The sequence below is a fragment of the Strix aluco genome, chromosome 4, assembly GCF_031877795.1.
Source record: "Strix aluco isolate bStrAlu1 chromosome 4, bStrAlu1.hap1, whole genome shotgun sequence".
In the NCBI taxonomy this organism is placed as follows: Eukaryota; Metazoa; Chordata; class Aves; order Strigiformes; family Strigidae; genus Strix; species Strix aluco.
This window is the reverse complement of record NC_133934.1, coordinates 36729624-36745513: the sequence shown is the minus strand read 5'-3', so window position 1 is coordinate 36745513 and position 15890 is coordinate 36729624. Positions and strand designations below refer to the sequence as shown.

The window sequence follows — 15890 nt, the reverse complement described above, 5'->3', positions numbered from 1 at the left end:
CTTGAACACTTCCAGGGAGGGGGCAGCCACAACTTCTCTGGGCAACCTGTGCCAGTGTCTCACCGCCCTCACAGTAAAGAATTTCTTTCTTCTATCTAACCTAAATCTGCCCTCTTTCAGTTTAAAACTGTTATCCCTTGTCCTATCCCTACACTCTCTGATAAAGAGTCCCTCCTCATCTCTCCTGTAGGTCCCCTTTAAGTACTGGGAGGCTGCTATAAGGTCTCCCCAGAACCTTCTCTTCTCCAGGCTGAACAACCCCAACTCTCTCAGCCTGTCCTCATAGGGGAGGTGCTCCAGCCCCCTGATCATCTTCATGGCCTCCTCTGGACCCACTGGAGCAGGTCCATGCCCTTCTTTTGTTGGGGGCCCCAACGCTAGACACAGCACTGCAGGTGGGGTCTCATGAGAGTGGAGCAGAGGGGAGAATCAGCTCCCACAACCTGCTGGCCACACTGCTCTTGATGCAGCCCAGGATGCTGAAAAAACAGAACCTCTGTAACAGACTACTGTTGAAAAGACCCCATCAGCTCTCATGAGTTTTCAGTAAAGGGAAACATAAACAACTTATGGTTCTGCTTACTTTATTCTTTTTCCTAAAGTGAAATTAACTGAATTTTCAACAGCTCTGTAGTAAAAGTTTTGCTGAAAAACACCCAGCTCCTTGTGTGGAGATTCTCAGGATTTCAATGTTATTTTTCAGAGATGCAGTGAAATACACCTGGATATGCTGAAGATCATTTAGACCTTACCTTACGCTCCCAGTTTGAACTCATCTACTAGGCAATATTATGGTATTGGTCTATATTTTGTTTGACAGTAGCAAGAACTGCTGTTTTAAGAGCCTGTCCAAAGGGTCATTATCCAGAATATTTCTGCAATATTCTGTTCACAAGTTCTGTTTGCTGCAAACTTTTCTAGAAATCACTGGTCATTACAACCAAACATCTGATTCTCAGAACTGGAACGTTTGGCTGATCTCACACAAATGGAGTCTCACAGACCTACCCAGTACAAAGTTACGCACTCAAAAGGGGCGTCAGTTTTACCAAAGTGTTCTTAAGGAGTTAGACAATAAAATCTTACTAATGTGAGAACAGCCTCTGGCTACTCATGTAAGGCAGCCCTTGCAGCAGCTCAGGGAGCTGCAGGAAATTGACCCATTACACAGCAAGTGTTAGACATCAAATAAAACCTTGGCATTGGTTCAGAATAGCAGCAGTTGAAGGAAACAGATTTATTCTACAACAAAGGCATATACTACTCTATCAATGCCTATTTGGGTCACATAAGATAGCCGCTTTTATTCAAGCCATGTGTTTACTTCTTCTTGGCATTGGCTGCTTAGGACTAGCAATAATGTCAAAACACGCTGTTGGCTCAATAATGCCTCAGAGGCAAGAGACCCGATTTCCATTTTCCTAGGAGGGAAAGTATACCAAGTCATGCTTAGGTCACCAACATGCATATTCTAAGCAGCAAGAAATATAAACTAGAGTTTTCAGACCAATCATATAATTTTGAGCATGCTAATCCCTGGGTAAGCACACAACAGCTAAAACTGATCACTTAATAGGGAGACAAGCACATGTCTAATCAAATGATTCTTGAAAGACTGGGCAAACTAGAGTTCTGGTAATGTATCAGGAGAATATAAGTAGGTTTAAAAGTTTTCATGAGTTGAATACGTCTCTCCATACTTGAATGGCTTTTCTTAAGAAAAAAAGTCAAACTCTTACTGCTAGAAAATACTGATATCCTAGTGTTTATTTATATCCTGTCCTTCTACACGCTTTAGCAGAACTTGAGCCAAATAGAAGGCTTTGGGTTTTTAAAGCAAGATTTGATATATTTCACAGCCATATACCTGCACTCAAATCAAAAGCCAAAGTTGTTCTGCTGTCAGTCACCAGTAGGAAGAGCAATCTACAAGCAGACATCCAGATGAGCTTACAACTACAGACATTAAGGGTGCACAAGCTTTGCAAAACACAGGACTAATGCCCTATTTCTATCATCACTGTAGCACTGAAATTCTTAACAATATGCTATACTTATTCATGCTCTATGAGTCTCAGCAATGCAGTCTTGCACTAGTCAGACTTTATTTAGAATCACTTCACTAATCTCGTCTCCTGTCCTACTGAGACGGGATTCAAGTGAATTCTGAAAGATTTTCACCTGTACCTCTGAGAAGTTCCCCCGAAAAGGGATCAGGTTGGGAGCTTTGAAGACAAGAGAGTTTCTTTCAGTGAAATGTAACTGTAGTATGCATACTTTAAAGATCATACTCCACACCTTTTAATATTGGCATCTACTCTAGGAGAGCTGATACTTTCAGTAACTCTTTATACCGATACTCAACTAAAATGATTGTTAAAATGCGTCACTGGGCACTGGCCTACCAAACCAAAGTTTTCCAGAGACAGAAAGTGACCTGTAACAACAGTAAATAGGAACTTTCTTCCCATATAGTTATGAAAATTTATTATCAGAAAATGTAGAAACCCTACTCCAGTCTCTGACTTCATTTAACTTTGTTAGAAGCCAAGGAAGTAAGTCACAAGTAAGAATTAAGCAGAAGCTTATTTATAGTTCAAAATTGTTATCTTTAATGAACACGTAGATTAGATATTAAAACAGTAAATAATTGCTTTCTGCCATGTCTTTTTGGAGCACATTGCTTAATCCCTAGACCTTTTTATATTGTATCACTTAGGCAGGAAAAAAAATGTTAAAGACATAATTTGAGAGCAGTGTTTGCTATTTTTCTTCTGTGGAAGTGACAACCCATCTTAACATGTAGAAGAGAATGGAGTAAGCAAAGTGAAATTCTAAGCAAAACGTAGTGAGAAACTGAATCACAAGCACTATATCATATTCTTGTTACTGTTATAAAAGTACCAATTCTAACAGACACTTGAAACTTGCTTCAAAACATACATTCTCATTTGATTACAGCTTGGTACAGTTTACAACATTAGGGGCTGTATCTGAACTGTCAGTAAACAAAACTGCATAGATCTTACTCATTTCAACATGTTCTCAAAGTTTGAGCTCTCATCACCAAGACATGCTAACACTCAGCTGTTTTTCATTTAAGTTTTACTACTGGTCAGTCTTCCTAGCAATATGTATTTTCTGAATAGGCAATGAGAAATAATGCTGTTATACCCATCTTACTCTGATCAGACAGCTGATGTTAATTGGTACAATATGGATCAATGATGCATTAAGTAGTTTAATGATGTCTCATACTACCAAACAATGATTTCAAACTGAAAGCCAGCTGTGTTGAGCAAACACAGAATCCAGCTGTGACAAGCAATTTAGCTTGAAGAGGTAAAGGCAGTGAACTGAGCCTGCTGCCAAAAATCTCAAGCAAATAAGCATTTGTCACTGGTTTTATGGACAGTTAAGAGCCACTGTTTTATCATCTTCCAATGCAAAGCCCCCCAGATCTGCTGAAGTCTATACTGACTAGTGAGGCCACCCACAGCTGGAAAGCTTTTACTGCTAGTTTAAAACGTGCTGCTCTACAAGACTATTCCACCCACTGTCTAAGTGGCTGCAGTCCAGATTGGGAAACCTCATCAAGAGAAGCAAGATTTAACCTCTGGATCCTTACTCTACACACTCCTTGTATTTCTGGCAATTATCACATTGCCAGAGCATATTTTTGTTTCCCCTTTGTGTACTTCTAATAACAGACCATTACTTGCTATAGTAACATGGTGTGTCAGTAAGCTTACTGTATACCATACTGGGAAGAAGGAAATAAATGGTACTAACTAAACTTTTGAATGGACGACCCAACTAATGTTTCATTCTTCAATCTCAGTATCATGAAACATTGCAAAGAAAGTGCCTGATTTGAGGCTATGGCAGGAGTTTGCTTTGCTAAAGTTCATGACACTTTACCTACTGTAAATTTCAAACTGCTCTGCCACATTTGTTTACATCACTTTGTAGTCACATCTACTCTTCTTGTTTGTAGCCACATCTACACACATGCTCTACAACAAGAAGCCATGTTAATTGCATCTGATAAGGACAACTAGATCACAACAGTCTACACACAGAGAGGAACATGCTGTAAAGGGAGACTTCAGTTGCAAGTATATATTTAAAAAAATCTATAATGATAGTTTCTGACTATCAAGAATAATGCAAGAAACTGTCAGCCTTACAGTACTACATTTTTTAAGTATCTCCCTTGAAGATCACCACTTTTCAAAGCCATCTCCTTCCTTTAAAAGGAGGAAACACCTTGTCTACCCTGAAGAAAGAGGCACTCTTGAAAGAATGAAATTAGCAGTAAAATCTTGACTCTGTAGTGAACAGGAGAATTGATATAACTGCTGCTCAGGAAACCCCAGCCATGTAATCAGTTGTCTATGTTTGCTTCTAAGCAACAGTTCCTATCAGTCAGACTGTTTCCATATTTGATTTCACAATTAAAAAAAAACCACCACCTGACAGCAACTCTGTCTGCCTCTAAAGAGCATAAGACAAAAGCAAAGTTAGCATATCCAAAGTTTAGCAGGTGGTTGCTTTAATTTCAACTTACTCTACGGCTAGGATCTCTCAGCAGGACTAATACATCTTTCCACAGATCATTTGAGGACAGTTAGTACCATCTTCATGCTTGTAACCCAATATAAAATCTCATCTGTCAGCTATTATAAACTAAATATTGTAACAGAAAAGTATTAGCCTCATCACTATACACCAGCACACATACTCTGTCCCCAAGACATCACCTAAACACATGGCCAGGAATTGAAAACTACACTGTGCCAATTCTAACATGCACAAGTTTCCTGCCAACAGTCAGATCAGAAGCTCAGTTCTCTCAGCTCAGTCTTCTCCCATGCTAGTTATTACCACTATGATCTCAACCCTCAAACCGCTTTTCAAATTCAGAAAGCCAAAAAGCTGAGTTGAAGCCATATTTCAGAAAAAAACAAAACATGCCCCGAAATGTATTCCCCCCACACTACAAGTTTAGAAACACTCTTATGTAAATCAGCCCTTGATCTCTCTCAATGCCACCTTTAGACTTCAAAATTCAATGAACAGCGGTATCCATCAAGCAACACTCACCTCTACTTCCACAGACTGCATTGCTAAATCACATGGTGGTTTTAGTGCTTTCGGTCTTGTTGCATACCAGTATGTCGTGAGAGCTGCGAAAGCACCAAAGCCCATCAGCGTATTTGTCGGAAGAGTGCGCACATACTGTCTGACATCCCCAAGTTCTGGCATTCGTAGGTGTCTAAACAATTCATGTGCTTGCATTGTAGTTCAGCGTGGTTATCCCAATGCTGGAATCTGTTGATATGAAAGAAAGTTACACACAAAGATTTTAAATCCCCTTTCCATTCACTGTTGTTGTGGTAGAAGGATGTATGCTTTGTCCTTCTGGCTTCCCGCTATCAAAATAATTTGATCTGCCACCAGGCAGGCAATACCTTTAGACTTCTGTACTGCAATTAAGTAAGCAAGCAATTACTAGTTCATACTCCAGAACAGGTAGAGCTGACAGGAGGCTATTTCTTCAGGGTTTTAATATTGCTTTTAACAGACACTGCATTTTAACAAAACTTTTGACTTATTTTTTTGAAGAACAGCATTTCACAAACGCAAAATAGTTATTTGTAGAGTAGCTGTACTATAAAACTGTTTAAACGGTAAGTATCAAACAGGGAAGTCTGGGAGAGGGAGGGCAGGGCTGTAAAAATGTTAACTTGCCTTCATTAATGTAACAGAGAGCATCCTAATCCTATAATAGCATAGCAGGAGCAGGATTTTTCATCTCTTAAATCCAGTAAACTCTTCCTCTTTCTACTTTCCCTCCAATCACACACAGAAAGCTCACTACAGCAAGCTGCCTTCAAAGCTGGTATCCTCCCATAGCTCCTCTACACTAGCAAGCTTCCTATTTCACGCAGCACCATGCCAGCAATTCATCTCTGATCATGAGGCAGACTAAAGCAGTATCTAAGGAGGCCCAAGGCAGCAGCACACAGCAATACAATCAAGCACAGGAAGCACACTTGATTTGTCACGTTCACACAGAAGGAAGAGCTGAAAGGGGCTGCTCCCTGCCAGCGCTCGCCGTCATGGATATTCATTCCACAGCAAGAACCAGCCATGGAAAAAAGGGATTGCAGTCAGCTCAGCTGGTGCTCTCCTCTACAGCCAAGGTCTCCCGGGACGTTTGTCACATGCCAGACCCACCAGCTCCTGCCCACTAGGTGAGAGGTAAGCGGCAGGCAGCCTGCCTGCCCGGGGCCAATGGCAACCCGCACCCAGTCACCCCACCGCCCACCAGCTGAAGGGCGCCTGCCCACCCTGCCTGCCCTGCCCACCCACCCTGCCTGCCCGGCTGGCAGCAGCACTCACAGGCGCCTGTCACCAGCTCAGCCTCCTGCCACCCAGGGACGGCTGACAGTGGCCACTGGTGGGGTCTGGTAGGGGGAAGCAACGCTTTCCTGCTTGCTTGGAGGGACGAGATGTACTTACTCATATAATTTAGGTCCGGCCATTTCCTATGGACAATAAAATTAAACAAAGGACCTAAAGAACGTCAAAATATGTGTTTAAATAGCTGGAACACACTGGGTAACAATAGACCACTGCAGGATGGCAGCGTAGGAGATGCTGAAATCCAAACAGGCAGAATTATATGCTTATTAGTTTCAAGACCAACTATACTAGGCTAAAATTTCACATTTCTACAGGAAAATCTCTAGTTTACAGTCTGCCCTTGAAATCTTTACTGCTGCAATCAGTTACTCAACCAGGCAACCAGAAGAGTTGTCCAGTTCGCAGAAAGTCTAACCAGTATTTGGACAAGGATTTGCTAGAGAGCAAAAAAGCCATAAAATTAGTTCAAAGGGCCTATGGTTTCACAATGTTAGCAGAAGGACAGGCTGAAGTAAGGTCATGGACGGGGGCAGTGTCAGGATGGAATCAAGTTCCATCTCTGGAAAGGTCCCAGATCCATGGAGCACTTCCCAGCCTGCAGGCACTGCCCTCTCCCCCACACTATTCCTTTATAGCATAACCTCAGGGTACAGGGCCACATCACCTAGATATACAGTGCAGGGCCACTACAGAAATGCCTTTTGATTATTTGCACTGTGATACACAGCAGACTATACTCAAAATCCACAACACATCAGGTGGTAGTAATAGAAGGTAGAGAAGAACTGAAACAAGGAACCTCTTAATTACTGACTCAATAGTTAGGATTACCATGCTGTTGCTTTTTATGCATCAAATCATGCTCATTAGCATTGCAGGCATAAAAACTACCTCTTAATTTAATATACACAGATGAACAGTAAGAATAAAAAGTCGTTCCAACAAGGAAGTCTTGGCTTACAAGTTCATATGTATTTTGTGTATATCATAGACACCATGTTATGAAACTAGAAAAAAAGGGGCTATAGTGTAAAGGCTAAGAGCAAACTTAGCTCTTTCCTCCTCAAGCCCCACAGTAAGCACCTCTGACCTTTAAAACAACAGATACATGCTTTCCTCTCTGCATTAGTCATGATGTGTTCTGCACACACACTATATGATTTAGGAATGCAATCTAATTAGAGAATTACTCCTTCAAAAGGCTGGGGTGCCATTACAGCTAACAAGAACTGAAGTAAACATGATCATTTCATTCACATAAGAGTCCCATTGTAGTCAAGGAGCTGCTATGATTTGAGCCTAGGTGAAAAGAAAGATGCACACCACTACTTTTCACTTCCTTCACCGGTTGTTTGTAGAGCAGTCTGTAACATAAAACCTTTCTTGAGCAGTTATAACACAAGTTATCAGTTACATGATGATACATTTATTGCTTACATTTATATTGAAGGATGACTTTTTTATTATACCTTCTGCCTCATTAGCACAAAAAACAATGTTACAGAGTTTTCTGCAAGACTAAGCAATTTCTAGCTTTAACACTACCTGCTAAGTAAGTCGTATCAACTCTTGTTTTCTGTATTTAAGACAAAGCCAGATGCAACCAGGAGAATAAATTCATATTAACATATGCATCCAAATATGCCCCATCAAGAAAGGTCGCTTCAATGCCTCACAGTCTTCTTAGATCCATCTCTGTATTTATCATGCTCCAATTACATCAGACATCCAGGGTCTTTACCACGACCAAGGAGGGCAGTTTAGAGCCTTCAGACTGAGACACAAAGATCTTCCCAGTGGAGCCAGGATCTGGCTTTCAGTCCTTTTCCTCAAGGAAGGACCCAGCTAAATCTGCTTACTCAAGACAAGCAAAAGCCATGTTCTCTTGACAAACTCAGGTCCTGCAATTGCTTCTCATCCAGAGAGTATCTGGACCGCAAGGAACGGACTCAAACTCTGCCTCAGTGCAGGTCTTCTTCCTCAATACAACCAGTAGACCTTGGTTTGTTTGTAGGTTTAGAAACAATACTAGACAGACATGGGAAAGTGGTTTTATTAACCGGGCAAAACTGCTTTAGAGATAACTACCTGTCCTTGCCACCTCCACAGACAGAAACAGTAGTTCCCAAAACCCAGCCCATGAAAGCATCCTTCTGAACTCATCCTATCAATTCAGTTAAGGAGTTCTGTATGCTCAGACAAAGCCAGCTCTCCCTGCTCACACACACGCACATCCCACAGCACCCAAGATTCATTCGTTACAGCAGAGCCAGTATCTCAAGGCAATGACCCAAGCTGGCAGGACGACTCCGTTCTTTGCTGCTCCTGCTCCTACTCTCAGCATACAATGGGCTATTTACAGCAGGCAGCAGTCTGCCTATTGTCTATCCATAGCAGACATCATTCGAGTGCAACAGAAGAGAACAGGAGAGCAGCCGTCAGCTTCTGTATTGCAAAGAAAACAACCCCAAGAACCAATGGCCTCTTCCTCTCTATCCTAATATTTAGATGAACAGCACACTAGCACTGCAGTGGCCTGCCATGAAGGCAGGTCCACCACATGGTGTAAAAGCAGCTGTGTTATTTCTACAGCCTCTTGCACGCACGAGAAACCTACAAGACAAGTTGCCTATCTCTTATTATCAGCAATATGGCACTAAGATGTTTTCACTATGATATGTTGGAACAGGGGATCAGCCACCCATATACCTTTGAGTTATCCTGACAGCTACCTGACATTGCAGTTTGTTGTTTTCTTACTGTTACAGATTACACTGCACAGCTCCCACAGATCTCTGTTCTACTTAAGTCTTTCTCCACTCATCCTTTGAAAGAGCAAGTGCAGAATCATGTTCTAGATCCTTTATTGAGTATAAAAGAGGATGCAACAAATAGCTTCGGCTATTAACAAGATAAATCCTTTTGTCTGAATAAAATACATAATCCTAATCTCAGAGTGCATTTGCAATCAGCTTAAATTTGAGTCGGTCCAACCTGTCCCAGATACGTGCTCCCACAACCCTCTTCGCACTGGCCAGGGACTCATCTGGTTGTGCAGCCACATTAGGGAGGTGACCTAGCAAACACCCTTTTCCTGGGTTAGTTCTGATGCTAGCCTTCAGCTAGATCAACTCTTGTCTGGATGACCAGATAGCCATTAGCTCCCAGAAGGAAAGAAGACAGCACAGATGGCGAAAGGGATGGACTGGTGTAATACCACACCTTAAGCATGCAATTCCAAACTTGCATGCAAGTCCTTCCAGGATTTTCTCCCCCTGCCCTGACAGTCAAGGCAGTAAACTTCACTGAGATCTTGCAACCACCTGTGACAGAGCCAAACTGTAACCAGCAAGGAAACCACAGCCACCCTCAAGATACAGCAAAGGAGCATAGGTAATTGAGACCTGAAGGAGAATCCTCACTTTAATCCTTGTACAACATGAATACAACAGCAAGATCTCTCCTGTGGTACAGCCTGGCATGTCATGTACGACATGCCAGTCTCTCCTTAGCTACAAAGGACTTCGCTGAACAAACCAGATACTGTTGAACTAATTTACTAGTCTGCCCTCCTCTTCCACCCACCCCTCACCCAATTAAAAAACTAAATATCTCATCTTACCCATAATCACCTAGATGGCCCAACCAGGCTTCAGAGCTATAAGCCCTCCTTTTAAAGCACTAACTGATAGATTCACTTTCCTGCAATAGTAAAGAGGGAGGAACTAAAAAGCTGTTAGTGAGGAACCCATCCCATGCAGAGAGGAACCAGCAGATCCTTAATATTTAACCCCCACCTCCAGTCCCCTTCAGCCCACCCAGTCTGGCTCTGAGCAACCACAAGGCATCATGCAGTGGTTCAGGTTGCCTCTTCTGGTTCAGTTTATCTTTCTATATGTGGGACAAGGCAGGACTGGAGGGAAGCAGCCTACAAGCTGGATTCAGCCTCATCAGTTGCCCATGGTGATTTACTTCATAAGCTGCAACTGAAGTTAAGATGCTTGCTGCAACCTTTAAAGAACACTACATCCAATACTGATGTGTCGAGGCTCTGCTCCCCATCTGCAAGGAAAGGCACAGCCCTGTCTTCAGACGTTTGGCTGCAATCCTCCTGCAATCAAAATGGAACAACAGCTGGATTCTTGCCTCTTAATGGTGTCCAACAAGTAATTTGAGTGCACACCAGTGAGGTCACTGGAGTCTATTCAAGTTCAGGAGCTGAACCACATGACAAGAACCTGCTCAATGCCTTTTGTGAAATTACAGTCCTCCAGCAGCACTTGGTAACCCTGTATATTAAGGAAAACCAATACCTCCCACTAAAACCTTTGAGACAGTGATCAATTTAAGTTTCCTTTGATCCATGCCTATACACACACAAGTCACTAAAACTGTCTTATTGGTTTTTCATCCTCTAAGACCACAAAAGATACTTACAAATATTGATTTTGCAGCCTAAATTACTATCCATCAGAATTGCATCCCTACAACTCTGATTTGCAAGTATATCACGGCACTACTCTGTTAATTTAACCACAGTTCAAATACAGTTTAGATGAAAGTCACCCTATAGAAGCAAATTGCTATAAACCAGCAGCCTTCTTGTGGCATTAAACAGCTTGAGTAGATCATCACAACTTACACATTACGTTCCTCCCAGGAAAAGGCTACTATTCAGAAAACCCAGTATGCAACATCAAGTTAACACATGCTTCAAGTGCTCACCTGTGGATCTGCAAGAATGAGTTTCTTACTCATACTTCTATCACCTGAAGTCTAGCAGAAGGCAACCTGGGTCAGGCACACCAAGCCACATTGCATCACACTAGATAATGTTTACATTCAGAAGGATGTTTTAGAAAAGGCATAACCCTTAACGCTATGAGACTGGGCAGATCAGTAAGCACTTACAAGAAACAACTGGTTCACCGAGTGATCTCCCAACACCAGTATCACAAGAAAGATTACGACAAACCAAGTAACCTCTTGACCTCAGGTATTACAGCACCCCTGTATTTCCTCAGAGTCAGTGATAGTATGCATTTTCTTCTAGCTTTCCTAGGAAACTAATCCATCCTCACCAGACTACTAATGTGGCCCAGCTGCAGAGGACAAGTTTCTGAAACAAGGCACATGCAGTATCAAACTAAAAAGCTTAGGAGTTCTGGGCTTAAGAACAATAATTCATACAGGAAACCAAAGTCCTTTTCTGCAAAGAGGACATCATGCACTTCTGCTATAAGCCTTAAACAGTTCAACTACAAAAACAAAAACCATTTCTCCTCTAAATCTCTTTAACACCATGCAAGCTGTTTTCAGTCAGTTTTGGACAAACTACCAGTACTACTAAGATTCAAATTCTAACCAAAAAGCGGTAGTTTACTATCCTATTTTACTCTCTGTAAATTAGTAACTCCCAACATGAAAGGCAGCAAGAGAGAGCAGAAGCCTTGTGTTATCAAGTGTCCTTGTTTCAGGAGTCAGGCAGGATCTGCAGAAATGCAAGCCCCTCCATCGGCAGCCAGGGTTCAGCCTACTGCCTGTAAAGGTCAATGCTGTACAGCAGTGCTTCCTTGAGCCACACGACATTGTGAACTCCCACGCAAAACCACTTACCCATGTACAAACCATCTCCCCTCTTATTTGTGAGGATTTCTGCAGTTACCACTGGTTATATTTAACATATCTGAACTTGTAATTTAGCACAGCAGGGAGGAAGGATGTGGCAGGGAGTCTATTCATTGGACTACCAGAAGCCCAATTTATCAAGCAATGTATCCCCTTGGGCCAGAATCTCTCTCCCCTTCTCTGTTGCACATTGAAAAAATGTGCCATTAGCCTTTTTGAGTCTATCCATTTCAATCAACTGTATTATCAAGATTTAGAAAAACAAACCACAAAAACCTACCACTATCTTCTATTGCTCACCTTAGTTAAAGTGTTGTTTTCTTGGAGGGGAAGAGAGAGAAAACGTTTGCTCTTCCCCACTGGAGATCAACACACCCAAGACAGAGAAGGTATAACCCATCTCCATCTCCTCCAAAACATCCCATGTGGTATTCATTTCTAGTGGAGCAATGAGGTAGAAGAATCAGCTACAGAGGCATTACTCAAGAAACAGAAGAGTTACCCAAATAACCATTTCAAAGTTGTCTTTCCTTCCATTTTGAATTACTGGTTTTGTTTTTCCACCTACACCAACTTTTACTTGCCCTTGAAGCAAAAAGGCTACTTGGGGGTTTGCTTCTCAAGGACTGAAGACTTACTTCCAACCTGATGTTGGCTGGTTTGTAGTTGTAAAGCAGCATCTACCAAATATAGAAGTTGCTTTTGAAATTCATTATAATCGTGCAGTCCTCAGAATAAGCTAAGGCCATTTGCTCAAGACCTTGAACTGAGTACACTACACACAACAGCTACTTGTGATTAAAAGCTCTAGATTTTCCCTATCAGCCATTCTCAGACATTTTCATATTCCAATAGAAGCAGGCTAGATATCCCTCCACTTCAAGGAATCAGGCAATAACAGTACGGTTCCACAAGGAACTTTGTATTTCAGTTTTTGCATTATTAATACTGCTCTTGCTGCAAGAGAAAAAGGTATTTTTCAGTAAATGCAATGCTTTCTTACACTCAGAATTTCTTGATCCAAGAAATCTGATCTAAATCTCTTAAACTGAGAAATCTCAGCTTGTGAGTTTGAGAGCATGTTCCAAAGCAGAGAGGCAAATACAAATACTCCTGAGCAGGTTCAGGGGACTGCATGGTTCCCTGTGAAGAAACGTGGATTAAAACAAAAGTCTGTTAACACCACATGGAATAGCTCTGTGGTCCACCTACAGAACCATGGGGCTTGATAGCAGTTTCTTTAGATGTCACTCTTTCCTACTGCAGGACCTGACCATCGTATCTCAGACTCTAAACCCAAGCGAGGCGTATGTTTAGATGGGTTACTAGTTCCAAGACGATGTCTAGAATAACCCAGACAACTCAGAGACCTGTCCTTTAGAAATTCAGAAGGCTTCAAGTGTTGCAATTCCTGTTCAACAGGAACGAGAAATGTATGCATACTAGAACAAAAGCACCGTGTAACCAGGCTAAATCCCAGAGCTGTGGCACTGCAAGTCCTACCTAACAGCAGAGGAGGCCTGCAAAGTCAAAGTCACTCAACCTTCCATTTTAGGCCAGTTTGCCTCACACGACATTTCCATACACACTCCCAACTGCTTAAGAGAAAAAACAATCTGCTTCAAGTACATGCCACATTCACACCCGTAAGAACAACCTACTTGAAGACAAGGTCCAGCAACTAAACGTTAAACCCCTCCCGTTAACAGGCAGCACTGTGCTCCCCAGCCTGCTACCTGCTGCCGGGCTGAGCGGCCGGGCAGCGCAGGGGCGGCTTCCCCGGGCGCGGGGGCCGGCTGGGGCCACCCCCCCGCGGCCCCGGTTGTTTACCCGAGCCGGGCCGGGCCGGGCCGGGGGAGAGGGCAGCGCTGGGGCCGGAACAATGCCCTGCCCGCCGGAGCTGCCGCAGCGCCGGGGGGAGGCCGGAGACAGCCGGCTACGCTTTCCTGAAGGCTTTTGTGCGAGGGGAAGCCAAGCCGGCTCCGGGGAACGCTGACCCCGCCGCGGGGCGGAAGGGAAAGCCCCGCAGCCCCAGAAAGGCAGCCGGAGGGGATCGGCAGCGGGACCGCCCCGCCGGCACCCGCCGCCCCTCACCGCCGACCGCCCGCTCCGCAGGTGACAGCGGCCGCGCAGGCCGCCCCAGCCCCGCGGCGAAGGGCCGGGCGGCGGCTCGGGCAGGCCCCGGCGGAGCCAGACAGCCCGCCTCAGCGGCGGCCGGGCAGGTTGCGGCCGGCGCGGCCCTGACAGCCCCTGGCCCTGCGCCGGCGGCAGCGCCGCCCGGCCTCGCCCCTCATCCCCGAGCGGCGGCGACAGCACCCCCGAGCCCCGCTCACCTCCCGGCAGCGGCAACAACGACCACGGCTGTGCGCGGCTTCCCCCGGCGCCGCCCTATTTAAGCCGAGCACGGCGGGAGCGGCGTGTGCGTGTGCCGAGCCCGCCTCCGCCACCGCCTCCTCCGCCCTCCCGCCCGCGCCGCCCGGCGGGCGCTAGGGCCCCGGCCCGCCCCGGCCGCCTCCCCCCCTCCCCGCCCCTGCCCGCGGAGCCACGGCCCGGCCCTGCCCGGCCGCTCGCCTGAGGGCCGCCCGCGGCCACCCCCCTGCCGCCGGGGGCGGCATCGCCCGGGTGTCTGGGGCTGCGGGTGCCGCGGCAGTTCATAGCAAAGCCCGGTGAGGGCGGCGGGAAGGCTGCTACGGGCGGGCCCGCGTCGCGGGGGGAAGCGCAGGGAAGCGACAGGAGCACAGGCACTGCCGCGTGCGGCGCTTTACACCCCCCAACGCTGAGATGACAGCTTGGAAAGACATCTGCGCGCGGTGTAGGTGGGCTAAAAGGACGTGTGTTCCCGTATGGGAGCACTGGAAGAGGACGGTGACCTTGTTGCCATCCCGAGTCATCGGTTCGCTGCCGCTACGCTTTGTTTGTGAGGGGGCTGCGGGCTCGAGGTGCGTCCCGGTAAAGCAGAGGCAGCTGGGGCCGTGTCCGCGACTCTGACAGTCCCTGGACTGGGTTTAGCCGTAAGCTTCCTCAGTCCAGCGGCCTGCAAATCATCAGCCCACATCGCAAAGCCCCACTGCGTTGCGCACTCTGCATTGCCATAGTTTTCCTGTGTTTTGTGGGTATTATTGGGGTTAAGCGTGTACGTGGGTTCAGACTATACACATTCATATATATATATAAAAAATATTTTGTAAATTATTTGAGGTACTTTAATTTTACATAAAGGCAACCACTGTTTTCTGATGCTTCCGTTTATACTGGAGTATACCAGGCATAGGGCTTCCTGCAAAACAGGGTTTTTAACAAAGGAATGAACCTGTATTCACTTTTTAGCACAGAGGAGGAGGGCACTTGTGAAGCAGCTGATAGTACCCACTTAACTGCACTTGGGTTCACACTGTGGGGGGCTTAGAAATGCAAAATAAATTCCTTTCTCAGGAAAGGAAGTGGAAGCACATAATCTAGGAGCACATCTCACTGACTGCAGCTGCTAATGGGCATGGAATCCATAGCACCCCTAAAACTCATCCGAATAAAGCCCCAAAGCACAGGCAACATGGACATCAGCTGCTCTGCCACGCTTGGGCTCTGCTGGTTCTTTCCTGTTGCACCACACTTCATGCTCATGTAGACACAGCGAGACTCTCACAAGTGATTTCTGCATGACATCCAGGATTTCAGATGAAGGAATCGAGTGATGCAGAAATACACCATCTCAGGCACTGGCGACTTCATGTTGTGTCCCGAATGCATATAGGTTCCATCTGCCAACCGCCAAAACTCATTATGATTTTATCTACTGTGCTAATTAATCCTTCATTATCACATCTTTCTCC

General features: G+C 44.9%; 1 protein-coding gene across 1 annotated transcript in view; it reads right to left on the bottom strand.

Moving 5' to 3' along the window:
* ACSL1 (acyl-CoA synthetase long chain family member 1) overlaps window positions 1–14504 on the bottom strand; it is a 40875-nt gene extending 26371 nt beyond the window's left edge. Inside the window, exons 1-2 of the mRNA XM_074822739.1 lie at window positions 14394–14504; window positions 5107–5334 (exon numbers count right to left, since the gene is read on the bottom strand). Of these exons, the coding sequence (XP_074678840.1) occupies window positions 5107–5301 (195 nt within the window). The 5' untranslated portion in view covers window positions 5302–5334; window positions 14394–14504. The remainder of the gene's footprint in view (window positions 1–5106; window positions 5335–14393) is intronic.
* Between the last annotated feature and the right edge of the window lie 1386 nt (window positions 14505–15890).